This window comes from Danio rerio, chromosome 16 (assembly GCF_049306965.1).
Source record: "Danio rerio strain Tuebingen ecotype United States chromosome 16, GRCz12tu, whole genome shotgun sequence".
NCBI classification, from domain to species: domain Eukaryota; kingdom Metazoa; phylum Chordata; class Actinopteri; order Cypriniformes; family Danionidae; genus Danio; species Danio rerio.
The window spans coordinates 47,952,806-47,975,571 of NC_133191.1; the positions used below are offsets into that span (position 1 = coordinate 47,952,806).

At 35.8% G+C, this 22,766-nt stretch overlaps 1 protein-coding gene across 7 annotated transcripts in view; it reads right to left on the bottom strand.

The window, feature by feature from the left end:
- oxr1a (oxidation resistance 1a) overlaps positions 1–22,766 on the bottom strand; it is a 330,299-nt gene that overhangs the window by 81,674 nt on the left and 225,859 nt on the right. For all 7 annotated transcript variants that reach the window (XM_073925233.1, XM_021466735.2, XM_021466736.3 and 4 more), the window contains 1 exon segment: positions 19,249–19,365. In XM_073925233.1, coding sequence (XP_073781334.1) covers positions 19,249–19,365 — 117 coding nt within the window.

The window sequence follows — 22,766 nt, forward strand, 5'->3', positions numbered from 1 at the left end:
CGTGAGGCTGAAAAAAACTCTATGAGAGACTGGCAGTGTTACTACTCGATTTATATTTTTAACAAGTAGGAATCACAAATTTTCTATATTTATACAAGAATTGTAATTCTTTATATTTTGTATTTTTCAAGTAAATATTTATATGTTCATATTTAAGTTTCTGTTAATGACTTTAGAAGATTCTACTTGATAAATGTTTATAATAACATTAAGGTCTGTCCATGATAAAATTGTGAAATGTGGCATCCAGTGAATCTTGTTGTTCATCTAAAGTCATGTTTTGTTTTCTCTATTTATAGGGTTAAAAATATAATACAAAAGAATCAAACAAGATTAAGTAATTTCTTTCTTAAATATTTAAGCGTATTTAAAATAATAAAGCCCTTTTGAACATATTCTGAAATAACTACCTTTATTTAAAAAAAATGAAATAGTGAAAGACATCATTATCGTGAAATAAACTCTCATACCATGGATTAAAATTTTGGTTATACCAACCAACCCTAAATTTAGATGTTGTGCAGTGTGGACGGTCCACTGGTTTGTCCATTAATGCTATTCCCTTTTTAAACTTAAATTTGTAAATGTTTATTTAATTTGCAGCGCTTGGGGATGGTTTGTTTTTCTGACTGTCTTTGTTGTTTGTACTATTTGAAAATCTTTTATAAAAACACATAGTAATAATAAAAAAAAGTCTTCTTTACAATAAAATATACAGATAGAAAGCAAGTTTTAATGTTATAATTGAAATTTTATATAAAATCATAAAATAACTTTTATTAATTCCAAATCAAAAAAGTTCCATAATTGCTGTTGTTTAATTTTTAAAATATATTTACAAATGAAAAATTAAATATTATTATTAAAATTTATTATTATTATTAACTACTACAGAGTTTTATAAATGTATTTGAATAAATTAAATAATAATACGCTAAAAATTATTATTACTAATATTTTTTTTACAAATTGCAGCAGGGGGCTTACTTAATTCAGTCAGAAATTAAACCAAACCCCCCCCCAAGAACACAACCATTTCCCAATTTGTCCTCTGTTAAATTATTGAACGCATTTCTCCCAGTATTCACCATTCGGTCTTAAGTGACTGACTCCAGCACCGGTGGTCAATTCATAAACAGAATTACAAAGCAACAGATCACAGCAATCAATGCAACTCAATTACTCTGACACAAGGACTGATGAAACACAGGCCAACAAAGAACACTTTACACACACACACACAGACAAACAGACACAGACACACGCACATGCACGCACGCACACACACACAAACACACACACAAACACACTGATAAAGTCCGATGCCTCTGTGAATTGAGAAACACATGCATTCTCCAAAACAACTCACGAATTTTACCAAAGCACATCAAAGACACAGTGGGTCATCGAGTCCTCTGGCTGGGGGAACTTTCTATCTGACATGAGCAAAAAAAAGAAAAAAAGTGTATGTGAATGTCCTCTAGGCCATCTGGAGCTTTCCTCCGCCGAACTGGTTTTACACAATGAATCCAGCCTGGAGGAGATCGAAGAGGCCTGGAAGAAGGCCACTAACCTTGACTGCATGTGGGTGTTTGACATCCATGTGATCATTAGATCCTCGCCGGACTGATCTCAACTCCAAACACACACAAACACACACACTTACACTTTTTTCATCCAGAAAAAGAATGTTAATATACTCATCCTCGAGCCATCTAAGATTCAGAAAGCCTTTTTTTTTTACTTCAGTAAAAGAAGATAAAAATATACACTCACCGGCCACTTTATTAGGTACGCCTTACTAGTACCAGGTTGGACCCCCTCTGCCTTTAGAAAAGCCTTAATCCTTTGTTGCATAAATTCAACAAGGTAATGGAAATATTCCTCAGAGATTTTGCTCCATGTTGACATGATAGCATCATGCAGTTGCTGCAGATTTGTTGGCTCCACCACATCCCAAAGGTGCTCTGTTGGATTGAGTTCTGGTGACTGTAGAGGCCATTTGAGTACAGTGAACTCATTGTGATGTTCAAGAACTAGTATGAGATGATTCACGCTTTATGACATGGTGCGATATCCTATTGGAGGTAGCCATCAGAAGATGGGTGCACTGTGGTCATAAAGGGATGAACATGGGCAGCAACAGTACTCAAGTAAGTTGTGGCCTTGACACAATGCTCAATGGGTACTAATGGGTCCAAAGTGTGCCAAGAAAACATCCCCACCATTACACCACCACCACCAGCCTGAACCGGTAATACAAGGCAGGATGGATCCATGCTTTCATGTTGTTGACGCCAAATTCTGACCCTACCATCTGGATGTCGCAGCAGAAATAGAGAGTTATCAGGCAATGCGTTTCCAATCTTCTACAGTCTAATTTTGGTGAGTCTGTGTGCAGTGTAATCTCAGTTTCCTGTTCTTAGCTGAAAGAAGTGGCACCCGGTGTGGTCTTCTGCTGCTGTAGATGATCACTATTATGTCTTTCTTTTATTCTTTTATAACCTGCTTTAACACGTTTTTAATCATTTTTATTGTGCGTTTTACTTTCTTATACTTGTCTTTTTTATTCTGGTTTATAAAAAAACACTCTGAATTGCCATTGTGTATGAAATGTGCTATATAAATAAACTTGCCTTGTAGCTCATCTGCCTCAAGATTTGACATGTTGTGCATTCAGAGTTGCTCTTCTGCATACCTCGATAGTAACGAAGGGTTGTAACATGAGTTACTGTTGCCTTTATATCAGCTCAAACCAGTCTGGCCATTCTCCTCTGACCTCTGGCATCAACAAGGCATTTGCTCCCACAGAACAGCCGCTCACTGGATATTGTTTCTTTTTTGGACCATTCTCTGTAAACCCTAGAGATGGTTGTGCGTGAAAATCCCAGTAGATCAGCAGTTTCTGAAATACTCAGACCAGCCTGTCTGGCACCAACAATTATGCCACATTCAAAGTTACTTAGATCACCTTTCTTTCCCATTCTGATGCTCGAACTGCAGCAGATCGCCTTGAACATGTCAACATGCCTAAAAGCATTGAATTGCTGCTATGTGACTGGCTGATAAGAAATTTGAGTTAACAAGCAGTTGGACATGTGTACCTAATAAAGTGGCCGGCGAGTGTATATAGGCCAAAAATTTGTGACTCCTAATGATACATTAAAGTCTCATGAAGTGATTTAATTGGTTTGTGCATGAAATAAAAACATATCTATTTACAATGTTAATACTTTCGATCCACAGCCTTACAAAATGGTTACACACTCGTGCTCGGATTTATTGATAAACAAAGGTCAGACACCGATTGGACATCAGGACAACGAGCTCCGACGTAAACCTGACAAGAGATGACATGTGGAAGACACCAAACCAACTAGCTGGAGCTGACGCCAATGGTTTTCAACACACGCTATAAGTGGTTGACCAATTATAACAGACTGGGTCACGTGACCAATCATAAACGAGGAGGTTCCCAGAGGGGTGGAGTTTAGGGAGACCAACCATTTCAGACACTGCAAGGACTCAATAGATGCTACAATAGATATAATGAGAAAATGTGTTTTTTTGGACTTGGATTGATGCAAATCTATTGCAGAACACAAACTAAGTTATTAAAACAGCAATATGAGCAATTTATAGACGTATGTTCATTAATTTGAAGCAGTAGATGGACACTCAAAATCTCAGCAGCTATGTTGTCATTATAATGAGGCGTATACCGAGAATGAGTAACGCAGCAGCAGGATGCTGTCAGCTGACTCTGATATTAACTGAGATCAACAACGACACTTTGAATTAAGTGTCATCTGTGGATTTGTTTATATGCAGCTGTTGACTGTGAAACATTATGACGACAACCTGCAGCCCCATCTGGAGACCAAAAGCAGGTTCTGCAAGGGAGAAGACAAGAAGTCGCATTTTGGTGATTCTACTTTTTTTACTGAACATTTTTGATTTTGAACAAGGCCTGAGATCCACCCAACAAAAAGTCTAATTAAATAACGCAGATTTGCTGGCTGCGCATCCATAATGTTAACTCCCGGTTACACCACATCCAAAAGGTGCTCTATTAGATTGAGATCTGGTGACTGTGGAGGCCATCTAAGTGCAGTGAACTGATGTCATGTTCAAGAAATCAGTCTGAGATGATTCACGCTTTATGACATGGTGTGTTATTGAACATTTTTGATTCTGACCAGGGCCCGAGATCCACCCCACAAAAAAGTAATGTAAAATCACACAGTTGCTGCAAATCTTTTGGCTGCACATCCATGATGCGAACCTCCCATTCCACCACATCCCAAAGGTGCTTTTTATTTTAAGAAAATTAAAACAGTAATACTGCAATAGGTGCAAAATCAGGATTGAAACATTTCAGAAACAGTCTCATGATACAGTCTCATATTTAGCCAAAATTGTACAGATTTCCAAATGGCACCATTTATTTTGGCTGTGGTGTATTCCAAACTAATACTGTCCAGTAAATGGAGCCTCCAGGATAGATCAGCTGGATCCAGCCAAATTTTCATGACTGTTTTTTTTTTTATTTATTTATGTTTTTTTTTTTTTTTTTGCAGTACAACAGAACAACAGACAACATCCTACTTTGGTTGATGGATAAGGAGAGTGATGAAGCATCCAGCAGAAGGAAAATTTATGGGTCGCATTGGATCTGAGTTTCCATTAGATCTAATAGTAGGTCTCGTACATACTTTGGACCAGAATAATGCAATTTAAAGACATTCCCAAAACACACACACACACACACACACACATATATATATATATATATATATATATATATATATATATATATATATATATATACATATATACATATATATACATATACACCATGTGTAGAGTTGTTACATAGGTGACAAAAAAAGGTCTGATTTTCCTTTCATTTGAAATAACAGGTAGAGGGTAGCATAAGCCTTAAAACATAATTTATAATAAATCATTTGGTGAGCTGGGTTTTTTTTTTAAGTCACAAAACAGTTCACCCAGACAGTATCCCAATTAATAATAATAATTGTCTTGAGTTCTCTCTCCCAGAAGCCCTCAATTAGGATATTTGAATATTGTCGTACTATAAGTGATTCATACATTTTATTTACAATACCTCTAGAGTCCAAACTGGAATCTATCCAGTCTATCATAGGATGAGGGCATATTTTAAATGACCAAGGTACTCCATATGCTTTCAGCACTCCTGGGATCCTGGGAGAGAGAATTCCTCTTCCAAAATCTGTATTGATTTAAGTCCGTCATCACTGTACAGGTCCTCTAACACAAAGATACAATTTTTTGCCCAGCATTTGTATTTAAATGGTTTGTTACCAGTACATATATTATTATTATTATTATTATACCAAGAAGTAACATTTTTAAAAGGAACAGTTTATTCAAGAAAGAAAATTTGCTGTTGATTTATTTGTGCTCAGGCTATCTAACATTACAGACGACTCTTTTTCATAACTGGAACATTAAGGAAGATGTGTAGCTGAAATCCTTGGTGATTCATGAAACGTAAGTTAAAAGCAACCGGAACTTTGAGAGTAAAAAAAAACACATACAGGCACAACAAAATCTGGTGACACTTTAAAATGATGGTCCAGTAGTTAATGTATTTACTAATATGAAAAAACAATTAATAATACATTTATTATGGAACTTATTCATGTTCGTTAACGTTAGTTTTATTTAAGTTAAACAATGTTAGTTCATGTTAGCTCATAGTGTAATAACTAAATGTTAACAACGGCCTCTTTAAACTTGAATAATGCATTAGTTAAGATAAGCTATGGTTAATAAATGCTTTGCAAGATTATTCATACTTAATGTTAGTAAATACATTAACTAAAGAACCATTATTTTAAAGTGCCACCCAAAATCCATACCCGTGGCTCTTGACGATACTTTGAGGTCAAACTATCAGTTTGTGCAGGAAACTGAACATTATTTACCACATTATTACCTTTAATCCAAAGGAATAGGTGGCTACTTGGAGATGTTTTGGTCCTTAGACTCAGAAATGATTTGTTTCTATGGCAACGCTCAAGATCCCAAAATGGATCTAGATGTGGCTTTGTTGTTATTGACAGCTTAATACTTCATCACTACGTTAATGTATATCTATATGCTCCAGCATTATCCAGTAAACACGACATACAGGGCTTTAAAAATAGCCTTTTCTCTTATTGAAAGCTGTATTTTCTGCATCTTTGATGTCACATGATCCTTCAGAAATCAGCTATTATGACAGCTTTATTCTTAATACTATGAATGATAATAATTCTGTGATAAATGGCACTGTAAAAAATGCAGGGTTTCACACAATACATTCATGTTGTCCCAACACAAATCAATTAAGTTAACATAACAAATTAAGTGAACATAATATTGGACATAAAACAATTAAGTTACCCTCACAAGAATTATGTTGTTTCAGCTCATTTTAGTAGTCCCCATTAGTTTGAACAAGCGGCAAAAATAATGTTTTGAGTGTACAGCAGTAATTTGCATGTTGTTAATGCATTTTAAAGGGATAGTTCACCCAAAAAACTCAATTTAATCACTCTTTCTCAAGCAGCAAAAGAAAGCTGAAACCTGTAACCACTCACTTCTATAAAAGGAAAATCAAATACTGGAAGTAAATGGTTACTTGTTTCCAACATTTTTCAAAATATCTTCATTTCTGTTGAATTGAACAAAAAACCTTAAACTGGTTTGGAACAATTTATAGGTGTGTAAATTATGACTTTGGATGAACTATATACCTTAAAAGGTGCAGCATGTAAGTTTGACACCCAGTAGTTGAACTAGGCATTGCACCCCTGGTTCAAAACACACGCAAGAGCAGGTTGTCAGATTGACGACACCAACAAAGGCTGATTTAAATCATGTTTGAAATAAAAGCAGCGGCATGCGATAAAAGGAATATTTTCATATTAAAAGGAATAGTCCAAAGCAACACCTGAAATTTATATTTTAGAAACGGCTTCTATTTCTTGCAGCTGAACAACAGAAAACTGACAATGATCACCTCAGGTGCACCTCATGTGCTTTATTCAGCGTAAAATGCTAATAATGTGAGTTTGAATGGCATTTTACATGACATTTATTGCCATACTTTTGAAAGCAGCAGCAGATAGTTGGATCCAAGACCAGCGACGTGATGATCCCAAGGATTCCATATCCGGGACCAGGCCATATCCTGAGCTGCTGCTGCGCTGATGGTCGTGGGGAGTGGAGAACATGAGTCTGATTCCAGCGACGCTCCAGGGACAGACAAGTCTTCGCTGAGGCCATCTTCCAGCCTAAACCACGGCGAATGAAGCTCTGCACAAGACTTTTGGCCAGCGGAGAAATTAAAATGGTTGTGCCCAACTGAGTCTGGTTCTCTCAAGGTTTTTTTTCTTCACTCCCATCAGGTGAAGTTTTTTTTCCCTCTCCACTGTCGCCACTGCCTCGCATGGTTCAGGATTGGTAGAGCTACGCATCGATGAATTTGCTCTTCAGTGTTTGAACTCTCAGTAATGATTAAATCACACTGAACTGAGCTAAACTGAACTGAACTTAAACACTAAAACCTGAACCACACTGTTCCAGTTACTATGACCATTTATGTGAAGCTGCTTTGACACAATCTACATTGTAAAAGCGCTATACAAATAAAGCTGAATTGAATTGAATTGAAAAGATAGTTCACCTCAGATCTTATAAATTAAATTAACCGTTTGAAATTGAGCTTTAGAACTTTGACTCGGTGTAAACCAACACATTTCAGTGATTCAGCATCTACATTTAATAATGTTAAAGAGGTTTAAAATGTATTAATTAGATTATAAACCTTACCGGTGACGCAGTGGCACAGTAGGTAGTGCTGTCGCCTCACAGCAAGAAGGTCTCTGGTTCGAGCCTCGGCTGGGTCAGTTGGCGTTTCTGTTCAGAGTTTGCATGTTCTCCCTGCGTTCGCGTGGGTTTCCTCCGGGTGCTCCGGTTTCCCCCACAGTCCAAAGACATGCGGTACAGGTGAATTGAGTGGGCTAAATTTTCCGTAGTGTATGAGTGTAAATGAATGTGTGTGGATGTTTCCCAGCAATGGGTTGCAGCTGGAAGGGCATCTGCTGCGTAAAAACGTGCTGGATAAGTTCATTCCGCTGTGGCGACCCCGAATTAATAGAGACTGAGCCGAAAAGAAAATGAATGAATGAATAAACCGTACAGTGTGTGCACTATTTTGCGCTTCTGAATGGCTGTATTTAAATTTCTGTCCCGTTTCGTCTAGTGAAAACAGCCAAATTGCTTATTATGGCAAATTTTGTCACTAAGCATGTTATTAGGACACAGGGTTACAATGTAACCTGCTCACCTAATGTTTACGTATATAATATTTCTATTACATGCTAATTAAAAATCTCACGTGGAACTCTGAATCTGCGTCTCATTTCGGAGTTTGCTACTGTCCACTGGAGGTCGCGTTTCGGTCACGGACGCACACTTGAAGAGCCTTCCTGATTGAACGAATCAAATATGCAGTTTTCCATCAAGGCAACCCAGGGTGTTGAAATATAATTGGCTAAACTGGCTTTGGACTGATTAAAGAGACCCAAAGACAGACGTTCCGGCACTTAATGCACATTTTCAAAGCAGAATATCTGACTTCAGCATTGCTATTCAGAAAAACAAGTATGTTCACTTGGCATGTTTCTTAAATATCTGCAAACATATGATGGTGTTTTTAACATACAGCACATTTAATGATTCTCTGCACTACTAAATTTATTAAACAAACAGTAAAGAAAACTTTTGAATGGTACACGTCAAAAAGGTCCAATCGGAGTCACAACTGAGTCCCAAACTCCCCATGATCACCACATAACCTCTGCTGACCAGAGGAGTTTCATGATGTCATTGGCCAAAGCAAAGCACCATAAGAGTTTTTAGGCATGAAATCAGTAAGACTGGGACAAAGTCACCTTTCCTAGTGTCAGCCAACACCAGCAGCCACTGGTAATTAAAACTGGCCATGGCTTTAACACCAACACACACACACACACACACACATACAGTCTCTGCCAGTCTCTCACTCCCTCTCATTTTTTGGTGACGCAGACTAAATTTAGCATCCAGCAGGAAGGGAGGGGAAGATCAGGATGATACGAGGCAAAAGGAGACGCAATTCAAAGTCACCAGAATTCATAGTCAGAGTCAGAGATGTTTGATAATCGACAGTCTGATTCACGCTGATGCTGATTATGCTGCCAGACCCCGCCCACTTCTGCAGAGACCATGCACTGTAAAAAATAAAATCACCATTTGTTCAGCACACTGTACTTTTTTCTGTCATGAACAGTTGAAGTCAGAATTATTGGCCCCCTGAATTATTAGCCCCCCTGTTTATTTTTGCCCCCAATTTCTGTGACGAGACGAGAGAAGATCTTTTCAACATATTTCTAAACCTAATAGTTTTAATAACTCATTTCTAATAACTGAATTATTTTATCTTTGTCATGATGACAGTAAGTAAAATTTTAGTAGATATTTTCCAGACACTTCTATACAGCTTAAAATGACATTTAAAGGTTGAACTAGGTTAATTAGGTTAACTAGGCAGGTTAGGGTAATTAGGCAAGTTATTGTATAATGATGGTTTGTTCTGTAGACAGTCGAAAAAATATATAGCTTAAAGGGGCTAATAATTTTGACCTTAAAATGGATTTTAAAAAATAAAAAACTGCTTTTATTGTAGTTAAAATAAAACAAATAAGACTTTTGCCAGAAGAAAAAAATATTATCAGACATAGTGTAAAATTTCCTTGCTCTGTTAAGCATTATTTGTAAAATATTTAAAAGAAAAAGAAAGGTAATAATAATTAATAATTATTACTTCAACTGTATATATTCACTAGTGTGATTAGTATAAATTAAGCAACTGTCTTGTTTATATAAAATACTGAATACTATAACAGCTATTAAAAATTAAATGGAGAATGGAGTGTACGACTTGACTACCAAAAAATGTAATTAAATAAATGAAGTAAAACAAATTAATAACTATAAAAACAACATAAATATTTTAAATGTAAATTATAAATGCAATTTTGACCTAAGAAATACATATATTTAATATGTAAAGATTTATTTCAAATAAATCAATGTATAAAATAAATGTAAACGAAAGACAAATTGCAGTATTTATGAATATATATTTATGTAAGTATAAACATTTTCTTTATGTAAAGTTGAAGTCAAATTATAGCCCACCTGAATTATTAATAGCCACCTGTATACTTTTTCTTATTTTTGTTTAATGGAAAGAAGACTTTCAACATATTTCTAAACAAAATATTTTTAATAAATCATTTCTAATAACTGATTTATTTTATCTTTGCCATGATGACAGTAAATAAAATATTTGAAAAAGAAAAGAAAATTCACAGGAGGGCGAATAATTTTGACTTTAACTGTACGAATACGAGTATGATGATATGACTATGAATAAATATTAGCATAAATCAAGCAATTGTCCCGTTTATATGAAATAATGAACGATATAACAGCAATTCAAAAATTGAACGAAGTATTGAATGGAGTATTGAATATACAGCTTGACAACAAAAACAATAATAAAATAAAACTACTAAACCAAATTAATAACTATAAACAAAACATAAATATTTCATACGGAATTAATAAATGCAATCTTTTACTGAAGTAATAAATACATTTAATATGTAAACATTACTGATAACAATTAAGAAAGACATAACATAGTAATATTTACATATATTTATAGAAGTATAAACAGTTACTTATGCATTCATTTATGAACTGAAATTATTCTAAATAAATGCATTTAATATGTAAACATTTATTACAAATGATTACTGAATAAAATGAATAGAAATTTTAAAAAGAAACAAAATGTATTGTAGTATTTACATATATTTATAGAAGTATAAACATTCATTTTTATGATATGACTAAAATACAAATACATAAAAAAAGCTATATTTGTATATTTATAAATAAATTTTAAATCAATTACAAATATATAAATATGAATCAAACAGACGTTCACAAATTGGTCAACTGGTAACTGCTAGTTTCTGGTTATTATAAACACTGCCTCAGGACACATTACAGAAAAAGAGAAAGAGAGAGAGAGAGAATACATTTTCCCAAGCAAATAAACTGCACCCAGTGGTTAGCCTTCACTATTGCTCTTCATTACACACAAACATGCCAGGGCATCTGCTTTAATAATTAATACAAGCCCACTCTATAGAGCTGCAATAACGGCCCTGTAATTAAAAGATCGTTACAGTCTGGGAAAAAGAGCTGTTTGCTTTACTCAAGTGCTTTATTTTCACTTTTCACAAAACCTTTGCTCCCCTGCCGTGTCTCTGGTGGAAAGCTGAGGAGGTCAGTGAGTACTGAAGAACACCAAGCAAACTAAATCAAAATTAACCTCATTTTTTGGTGTTTTATTATTTATATGTTGATCTTAAGGTTATCTACATCCTCCAAAACAAAGACAAAATTTGCATTAGAATATATACATATTTATTTAATAGTTATTAATGTTATCTTATTAATTTAAAATAGTTTTGATTTTAATGATTTCATTGTTTTATTTTTATTTTATTATTTGTATTTAACATTTTCTAGTTGATTGTAATTTTAATTAAGAGTTAATCGTTCTATTCATTTAAATTAATTATTTTCCTACATCAATTTTAACTAAAATAAAACCATGCATGTTTAAATAAACATTTCTGAAATTTATCATCTAAACTGTATGTTTTTTTTTAGTTAACTATGATCCTTTTTTTAGTTCTGGGTAACATTTTATCAATATACAATTCCATTTGTTTAATTATTTATGAAAACATGCCATGTACTTTTAATATTGGTCTAATTCTATCTCCATAAAAAGCCATACAAAATTAATAAATACCTAATATATTCAGTTAATCTAAAGAAATATCCATCCATCATCTATCCATCCATCCATTCATCCATCACCATAAAAATAAAAAACACCCAATATATCCAGTTAATCCAAGAGAAACATCCATCCATCCATCCATCCCCCATAAAAAACATAAAAAAATAACAAATACCTAAAATATTCAGTTAATCTAGAGAAACAGAACATCCATCCATCCATCCATCCATCCATCCATCCAACACCATAAAAATAAAAAACCCAATATATCCAGTTAATCCAAGAGAAACATCCATCCATCCCCCATAAAAAACATAAAAAATTAACTAATACCTAATATATTCAGTTAATCTAGAGAAACAGAACATCCATCCATCCATCCATCCATCCATCCATCCATCCATTCATCCATCACCATAAAAATAAAAAAACACCCAATATATCCAGTTAATCCAAGAGAAACATCCATCCATCCATCCATCCCCCATAAAAAACATAAAAAATAACAAATACCTAAAATATTCAGTTAATCTAGAGAAACAGAACATCCATCCATCCATCCATCCATCCAACACCATAAAAATAAAAAACCCAATATATCCAGTTAATCCAAGAGAAACATCCATCCATCCCCCATAAAAAACATAAAAAATTAACTAATACCTAATATATTCAGTTAATCTAGAGAAACATCCATCCATCCATCCATCCATCCAGCACCATAAAAATAAAAAACCCAATATATCTAGTTAATCCAAGAGAAACATCCATCCATCCATCCCCATAAAAAACATAAAAAATTAACAAATACCCAATATATCCAGTTAATCTAGAGAAACAGAACATCCATCCACCCATCCATCCATCCATCACCATATAAATAAAAAAATACCCAATATATCAAGTTAATCCAAGAGAAACATCCATCCATCCATCCATCCATCCCCATATAAAACATAAAAAATTAACAAATACCCAATATATCCAGTTAATCTAAAGAAACAGAACATCCATCCACCCACCCATCCATCGCCATAAAAATAAAAAAATACCCAATATATCAAGTTAATCCAAGAGAAACATACATCCATCCATCCATCCATACATCCATCCATTCATCCCTATAAAAAAAATAAAAAATTAACAAATACCCAATTTATCCAGTTAATCTAAAGAAACAGAACATACATCCATCCATCCATCCATCCATCCATTCATCGCCATAAAAATAATAAATACCCAATATATCCAGTTCATCTAGAGAAACAGAACGTTCACCCATCCATCCATCTATCCATCCCCATAAAAAGGCATAAAAAATTAATAAATACCCGATATATCCAGTTAGTCAAGAGAAACAGAACATTCACTCATCCATTCATCCATCCATACATACATCCGTACATCCATCCATCCATCCATCTCCATAAAAATTAATAAACACCCAATATATTCAGTTAATCTAGAGAAACAGAACATCTATCCATCCATCCATCCATCCATCCAACCATCCACATAAAAAATTCAATAAATACCCAATAAATACTGTTAATCTAGAGAAACAAAATATCTATATATCTGTCTGTCTATCTGTGTCTGTCTGTATCCATCCGTCTAACATCCATCAGTCCATATACACTTACACACATACACAGACACATGTACTGCTTTCTTGAAAACGTTTTCTGACAAAGCTTCTAGGAATGCAGTCTTAAATATCCAGAATGAAGTATTACATTTTGGTGCCTTTACGTCAATCATCAAAAGTTGTGTCTATTGGATTTCGGAGGAGGTCAAGAGTCCTCATTTCATTCCAAGTGCAGCGCCCGTCTCAGACTGCTAGACTGATCACATCTTTCTTCCCCCAGAGGAACGTCCAAATAGAAATGTGTGAAAGAAGGAAAGGTAGCGGCTGAACGCACAAAGCGGCAGGTTGGCAAACGGCACCGTCACACCATCACTATGGAGACCAGGGGAGCAGTGAGGTACAACGACCACCTCATGATAACATGCTGAAGATTCAACCTTTTACTGCAAAACACAAGTTCAACACCAATACTACTGACAGCAGGTATCACAGAGATCTCTAAAGCTGGGTCATAAATAGATTACTCAGTTCTTCTAACTACAGAAATTACGCAATTGCAATGTTGTAACTTTTCATTATTATACAGCGGGGGAAATAACTATTCAAAGACCTTTATTCATATGGAGAATGAAGTTACATGCATTGCTCAGGTGTGATTTTTTTAAGAGACTTCAACAGAGTGTAAAAATCTTGATGGTTCTGTGGGTTTTTGTCTATCCAAACTAATATTTGTTTTGTATTCTCTATTGGATTCAAGTCAGGTGATTGGCTGGGCCATTTTTTAGCTTGATTTTCTTTCTCTGAAAGCATTTGAGAGTTTCCTTGGCTGTGTTTTGGATCATCATCTTGCTGAAATGTCCACCCTGGTTTCGTCTTCATCCTCATGCTAATGTAGATGTTGGACTGAAGCAGTTAGTAATTTACAATGATGAAATCCAGAGGGTTGCTGAATAACTTCTGAGAGATTTCAGCTGCTGTCTTGGCTTTCACTGACTTTCTACACCTCCCTTTCCTCAAGGGTTCTATACTTTTTCCCTGTGTCATTTCATTTAATTACACATAACTTCATTTGTAAACTAATTAGTTTTGTTTTCTTTGTATATACTGATTTCTTTGGTTGTTATCAACATCTGGTGAAAATTTCAAGTCAACGACACCTTTTGAAATATGATTACTGAGAAAAATAATGACTTGTTGAATACTTAGGGCGTACTCACACTATGTACAGTTGCCTTGAACTGGGACGAAGCACTATTGTGCCCGCACTCACATTACATTCGAGCCTGAGCGCGCTTGCGTCATCCATGATGTGCTGTTCAGTAAGCGCTTTCGCTCAGCACAGTAGAGATTTTCTTAGTTATTTAATTTAGTCGTTTGATATGAAGTGACATGCAGTGAAATATTTCGGCAAACAGATCAGCCACTTTTGTAGCTCATAAACAACGCATAAATAACGTAGAGCTTTATTAATCTACGACGATATCGTTTGCATGCATTGAACGGTAACAATGATTAATACATCCACATGAAACAGTCCAGTAAAAGTCACATCTCGTCTTCAGTTTCAGGCTCAGGCTCGCTTTGCACTCACACTACAAGCGTACCGCACCAAAGCCCAAGTGAATCACGCTCTGGCACACCTCTTCCAACCGGGCCAGGGCCAGCCAAGTGAACCATGCCTGAGCACCATTCAGAGCACTCACACTTCTCAAACTATCAAGGAAACGGGCCTGGGCATGGTTGTGATAGCATAGTGTTAATACGCCCTTATTTCCTGCACTGTATGTCATTATAGAGATTCAGATAAACTTTCTTCACAAGATTGAAGTTATTTTAGGTTCAAACTAGGGCTGCAAAATATAACGTTTTAGCATCGATATCGCAATGTGATCATTCACAATAGTCACATTGCAGGAGTATAATGTATGATTTGAATTGTTTTTGAGGCCTGTGATCATGGATTTCTAACAGCATTCAATCCTAAGAAATTGCACCATTTGTAACTTTAATAGGTATTCATTTTATTGAATTAAAAAAAAAAAATGAAGACTATGCAATATTATTTTACATTCGATTATTTAAATTTTGTACCGAATAGTGTTAAAACTCCTTGGAAAACAATAAAACAGTTTACTTAATTCTTATCTTTTTCTTTATTGTATTTTTATATGCTTCTAGATTGCTTATTATATTTTATGCAGATGCACTCCCCTACAGACCCATCCTAATCAATATAAAATTAAATATTATTTCCAAATTGAAGTAATCTGGTGAAACTGTATTCATAGCCCAAAATATATATATTGCAGCATAACAAAATATTGCACTGCTACATTTTTCTAATATCATCCAGCCCTAATTTAAACCACCTGTGATACAATCATACACATGCAAACAGCATTATTTATTTTAATAAATAATTATTACAAATCAATTTTCAGCTAATAGCAATGCAAATTTTCAATATCGGCCCAGAATTTTAATTTCAGTGCATCCCTAACCAAAACTAGCCATTCCGAAGTCCAAAAAAAGGAAGCTTAGATATTTTGTGTGAATACTGTGCATATAGAGACTCAAACTCTCTATAACCCTATATTTATATTACTTCTGTTACCAAAAATATTCCTGTTTGGGGTTTAGTCTTTACTTTTATAAAATACGAAATAGCATGATATAATAAACACAAGCAAAAATGCAACTGCAGATGTAATTTAATTATTTTTCCCTTTTACATAATGATTTTTGTCTCAGCTCTATCCTATTCGCCACATCGGCTCATTTTTTAAAGATTTAGATGAAGTTTTAAGAATGAGGGCAAGTAAACACAGCTCGTGACAGGTATTTGATTACAGTGTGTAAATATTCACATTTGACTGTGAAAAAGCACAGCCCTCAGCCAGGTGATCTCAGAGCAGCTCAAAAGCAAATTTGCAGAAGAACACCCGTTTATATTGTATAAATATTTTATGTTTCCATCTGTCCTTATTCTGTAACTAGCATTAGATCAACAACAAGAGTATTTGAAGAATTTAAAGGTGCAGTGTGTGATTACCAAGTATTGCAAGCACATTTACTGCGGTCAGATGATTTAATGCACACTTCTCTGATATTTCATAATGGCACCAGAGAGCTACCATCTTCATCATTTAAAGAGAAGCATCATATCATTATGTCTTACTTTTAGCAATTAATGCAGGAGGGGCTAATATCATGCAAGTGTTTACATATAATCTGCCAATATAATATAACAAGGACTTCAACTTGAAACATTGTAACGGTAAAGAAGGGTCACTCTGTATAATAACAATCAACTGGAAAAAACAAAACAAGCAAGAAGGTCGCTGGTTCCAGCCTCAGCTGGGTCAGCTGGTGTTTCTGTGTGGAGTTTGCATGTTCTCCTGTGTTCTATCTATCTATCTCCATAAAAAGCCTAAAAAATTAATAAATACCCAATATTTCCAGTTAATCTAGGGAAACATCCATCCATCCATCCATCCCCCTCCATAAAAATAAATATCCAATATACCCAGATAATCTAGAAAAACATCCATCCATCCATCCATCCATCTATGCCATAAATCCATCCATCCATCCATCCATCCATCCATCCATCCATCCATCCATCCATCCATCCACCCACCCACCCACCCATCCACCCATCTATCTATCCATCTATCTATCTATCTATCTATCTATCTATCTATCTATCTATCTATCTATCTATCTATCTATCTATCTATCTATCTATCTATCTATCTATATATCTATCTATCTATCTATCTATCTATCTATCTATCTATCTATCTATCTATCTATCTATCTATGCCATAAATCCATCCATCCATCCATCCCTCTATCTATGCCATCCATCCATCCATCCATCCATCCATCCATCCATCCATCCATCCATCCATCTATCTATCTATCTATCTATCTATCTATCTATCTATCTATCTATCTATCTATCTATCTATCTATCTATCTATCTATCTATCTATCTATATATCTATCTATCCCATAAATCCATCTATCCATCCCTCTATCTATGCCATAAATCCATCCATCCATCCATCCATCCATCCATCCATCCATCCATCCATCCATCCATCCATCCATCCATCCATCCATCCATCTATCTATCTATCTATCTATCTATCTATCTATCTATCTATCTATCTATCTATCTATCTATCTATCTATCTATCTATCTATCTATCTATCTTTCTATCTATCTATCTATCTATCTATCTATCTATCTATCTATCTATCTATCTATGCCATCCATCCATCCATCATCCATCCATCCATCCATCCATCCATCCATCCATCCATCCATCCATCCATCCATCCATCCATCCATCCATCCATCCATCCATCCATCTATCTATCTATCTATCTATCTATCTATCTATCTATCTATCTATCTATCTATCTATCTATCTATCTATCCAATATTTCCAGTTAATCTGGAGAAACATCCATCCACCCATCAATCCATCCACCCATCCAGCCAGCCAGCCATCCATCTATCTCTTTATCTATACCATAAAAGCCATAAAAATGGAATAAATACTCAATAAAGTCCATTCCGCCAGCCAACCATCCATCCAACCATCCATCCATCTCCATAAAAAGCCATAAAAAATCTAATAAAGACCCAAAAAAAGCAGTTAATTTACAGAAACAACATTCGTAAATGCAGACGAATCGTTAAGCATGAGTGATTTACATATTAAGTCAATGCATAGACATGATCAGACATCCTGTGGTGCTATTCGTGTGAATGTGGCGATGTGAATGACGTGATTTGAGCAAATGTTATGCTGCAAATAGTGTGTTTTGGGCATTTGACGCGCTTAATGCAAAATTCACACGAATTACTCGAATTACTGCTCCGCATTAACCAATCAGGAGCTTGGTTTAGTATGAGCGTGATTATGACATGGCGACAATAGTTGGTGTCCCGCGGGGAAATCCTCCTGCTGACATAAGACAACAGCTCATCAAACTGGGGCCGGCTCAGTTCGAAATACAGCTAAAAGTTTCCATCATCCAGGAGCAGCTTCTGGAGGAGTTGAACTCACAGAGCTGGGTGCACCTCTGAAGGATCTGATGGACCCAGACACAGTGCAGAACGAATCTACATTGTTTTTCAGCCTTCCTAAAGAGTATAAAGCACAGCTACACTCTCAATAAAATCCATGTCAGCCATTAGCAACAAAACTGGAGTAACCAGACAGACAAACGCCCCTTCCGCATCTAATGTGAAGTGAATTGGACGTGCGAATGAAGCGAGTAAACTCAAAATGTTCACCGGGTCCTGTGTGAACGCCCCATAACAATGTGTGCAAGCAAAATAAATGTACATTTTTTTTTCATGCAGGCTTTAATTAGCCTTGACAAACAAAACTGCAAATACCTCGACAATATACTGACTGACAGAGAGCTTTTCTGCCAGACTGGCATTTTTTCTATCAGCTGACGGTAAACAAAGTGCCATGTTTCCTGACTAACAATAGACAGCAGCATCTCATTGCCCTTTCACATGATTCCTGTAGCCCAGACACAAAAGCAACGTTCACACAGAGCTTTGATTCTGGAAAAAACCAATGTGTGACTGCATGTGATGCTTGGAGTCCCTTCAGAGCACAGGTTAAACGCTGAGGCTGTGCAGTGTGAAGAGGGAAATGTCACATACCGTGGTAACTTTCTCCAGGTCAGCTTCAGATGATGTTGGAGAGAGAGGGCTGCTGGGACTGAAGGAGGGAGAGCTGCCCGCGCTGGACACGTACTCCGGATCTGGAACATACAAGACCTGCAAACACAATCACAATGTGATGGTTTAGAAACACCAGCCAGCGGCTGCATGCATGGATGCACAATCACTTGAACATACTGTAGCACAGGCTGCCAGTGTTTTTAGATATGAAGCAAATGACTATTTTATACAACTAACGCTGCTTTTAATTCACACCAAAACAAATTAAAAGGTAAGTGAATTATTACAGCCCAAACTTTTCTGTAACGGTAGTAGTGCATTTGTTTAATCCTTTAAGGTTACGTGCTGACTTACTGGCCGTCTGACAGGTGCGCGACGCGTGAGGCCAGCAAACACGACGTACAGTCCGTTTCACTTTACTTCAGGACGCATTATTAGCACTCTGTAGGTCTATTGGAGACATTTATAAATAATCCTAACAAATCTAATAAATGTTGGAGACATGCTTGTTACATTAACGCACTAAATCGCACTTCAGCAGCGTTTATTTGAGAGTGCACAAGAAGATCTGCGCTTGAGCAGCACAAATTTTAAGGGGCGTGCAGGACGTTTTGTGCACGAGCAGAGGAAATCGGTGCACAAGCAAAGAGATTCGCATGCTCGTAGGCTATTACATAAATGCGATCTCGACTTATAATACTGCAAACGTACATCTGTCATTGAAATAACGCCACCGGTAGTTGGTAGATCTGTGTAAAAAAGGCCCTTAACTAGGTTAATTAGGTTAACTAGGCAGGTTAGGGTATTTAGGCAAGTTATTGTATAACGATGGTTTGTTCTGTCGACTTAAAAAAAATATATATAGCTTAAAGGGGCCAATAATTTTGACCTTAAATGGTTTTTAAAAAATTAAAAACTGCTTTTATTCTAGCCGAAATAAAACAAATAAGACATATTTGATAATATAAAAAATATTATCAGACATACTGTGAAAATTTCCTTGCTCTGTGAAACATCATTTGGAAAATGTTTAAAACCAAAGAAAAAGTAATAATTTTGAATTCAAATGTGTGTGTGTGTGTGTGTGTGTGTGTGTGTGTGTGTGTGTGTGTATATATATATATATATATATATATATATATATATATATATATATAAATGTTAGCATTTTTATGCTTTATAATTCATCGATATAGCACGTCAGAATATAAGAAATAAATATAATATGCTGTGTTTAAGCTAGCCTTCCATTAATTAAGTTTGTCAGTGTATAGATGAATGGTTGGATAGTAAAATAATAATAAAAAAAGTTCCAATCAGTTCAACATTTTTACAAAATCTTTTTTCACAATATACTTTTTATTTGTATCATTACTTAATACGTCAGATATTTGTATTTAATTAATTTTATAATATCTACCGGTCAAACTGACATCTTTAGAGATGGAAGGCAATTCCAGAGTGGAAGAAAATGGTTGGATCTTAATTAAATGTTAGGTAAACAAACCAGTTAACAACCCAGTGAAGAATACCCATATTATAAGCAGGCTTTCCTTGTGTTTTTATCATGTTATTTTGTTATTTTGGGATGTATGTTTACACTCGTTTGGTCATTGCTTGTTTGGTAATGTTTTATTATTTGTTTTAATTTGTTCTAGTATGGCTGTTAATGCTTATTGTAAGGCGACCTTGAGTGTCTAGAAAGGTGCCATTTACAAATAAAATGAATTAATATTTATCCATTCATTAATTTTCTTCCCGGCTTAGTTTCTTTATTAATCTGGGGTCGCCACAGCTGATTGTACCGCCAACTCCAGCATGTTTTTATGCAGCGGATGCCCTTCCAGCCGCAAAACAACACTGAGAAACATCCACACACACATTCACACACACACACTCATACACTACGCACAATTTAGCCTACCCAATTCACCTGTACCGCATGTCTTTGGACTGTGGGGGAAACCGGAGCACCCGAAGGAAGTGCAGGGAGAACATGCAAACTCCACACAGAAACGCAAACTGAGCCAAGGTTCAAACCAGAGACCCAGCGACCTTTAGCTGTGAGGCGACAGCCCTACCTACAGCACCTCAATTATTTATTTATTATTATTATTACTATTGTTATTATTATTATAATTATTATTATTATTATATTATTATTATCTTGCAACGTTTAATTGTTCACTGGAGCATTTTTTTTAATCGAGCTGAGCATTTGTTTTCTGTCATTGTCAATAGTAGTGCCATGTTTTCTGCAAGTTAAAAAATGCAGTGCCCATCAGTGTCACTTTTGAGCTAGCTGTCCAATCGCAGTGAAGTCAATGTACAGAGTTACTTCTGCATTACATGTAAGTGATCGGCGTGACCCACTATCACTAATATCACTACAATATTATAGACTTAAAATCCTCCATTTCCACACAGCTCTCAGATCCACTGTAAACACTGCTCTCCAAATCGTTGTCTATCTCCCCTGCGTCTGTGTTTGTGTTGCTGCTGTGAAAATCAGAGCATGCACATAATGAAACTTCATGCAAACCCTTCCCTCCTTCGCCACTCGACAATCCCACCTAAACAAAGCTAGTCTTACCCACTTTCCTGACTTTTTTCAAACTAGAGGTGTGAAAACACCCTGCTGAGATTGGGGGGTGGGAGGGGGGATTCAAACAAGTTTCAAACAAAGTCTAAAGTTGAGCGCATCTATCAGGCCATCTCTCCTGGTGCACCTCAGATCTCAGAGCAGTAAACAGGGCTCTCCTGGAGTTGTTTTGCAGCTAGTAAAGTCCATGCGGAGGGCATGTTCAGCAGTCCCAAACATTGTGAAGGACTAAACTAATAGAAGAACTGCAGAGTTTACCCACGTGACCTGAATTGAGAGCCCTTCAGCTGTACTGCATTAGGCAGCCATGGGCATCTCCAGTGTCCGACTCTGTCTATTACCCTCTCATTACTGCACGCGCTGCCATGTGCATATCAACCATCCCGACTTCTGCTTTGCTTAACACTCATTTGAGAGAAGATGATGAAGCAATGCTGGAGCTGTTTAGCAAGAGATCTTTCATAACTGCTCAAGCCCTGACTGGAAGAGAGAAGTCATTAATCACTATATCTATCTGAGAGATATCATCTGGTTAAATGTCATCCCGGCTAATAATTGATATGCTGTTGCACTATATTAAACAGTGAGCGATTGATTCTTTGTCGCCTGGCAGAGATCTAACGGTGGGGGAGTGAATTGTCATAATGAAAGTCTAAAGAGAAATGCTGCTGTGAGTTTAGTATAGAGAGTGATGTTTTGAATGCTGCGGTTAATGTTAAATGACGTTTGCAATGTACTTATGTAATTGAATGGAGTTTGCTGCAAAGCACGATATTTAGAAAGTTTTGAAAAAGCTTTGATTTCAATCAGTGGCAACTTGTGGCAAACAAAATGAAATAAACATTTAAATTTACAACAAAAAACAGAATTATCAATGGCAACTTGTAACAAATAA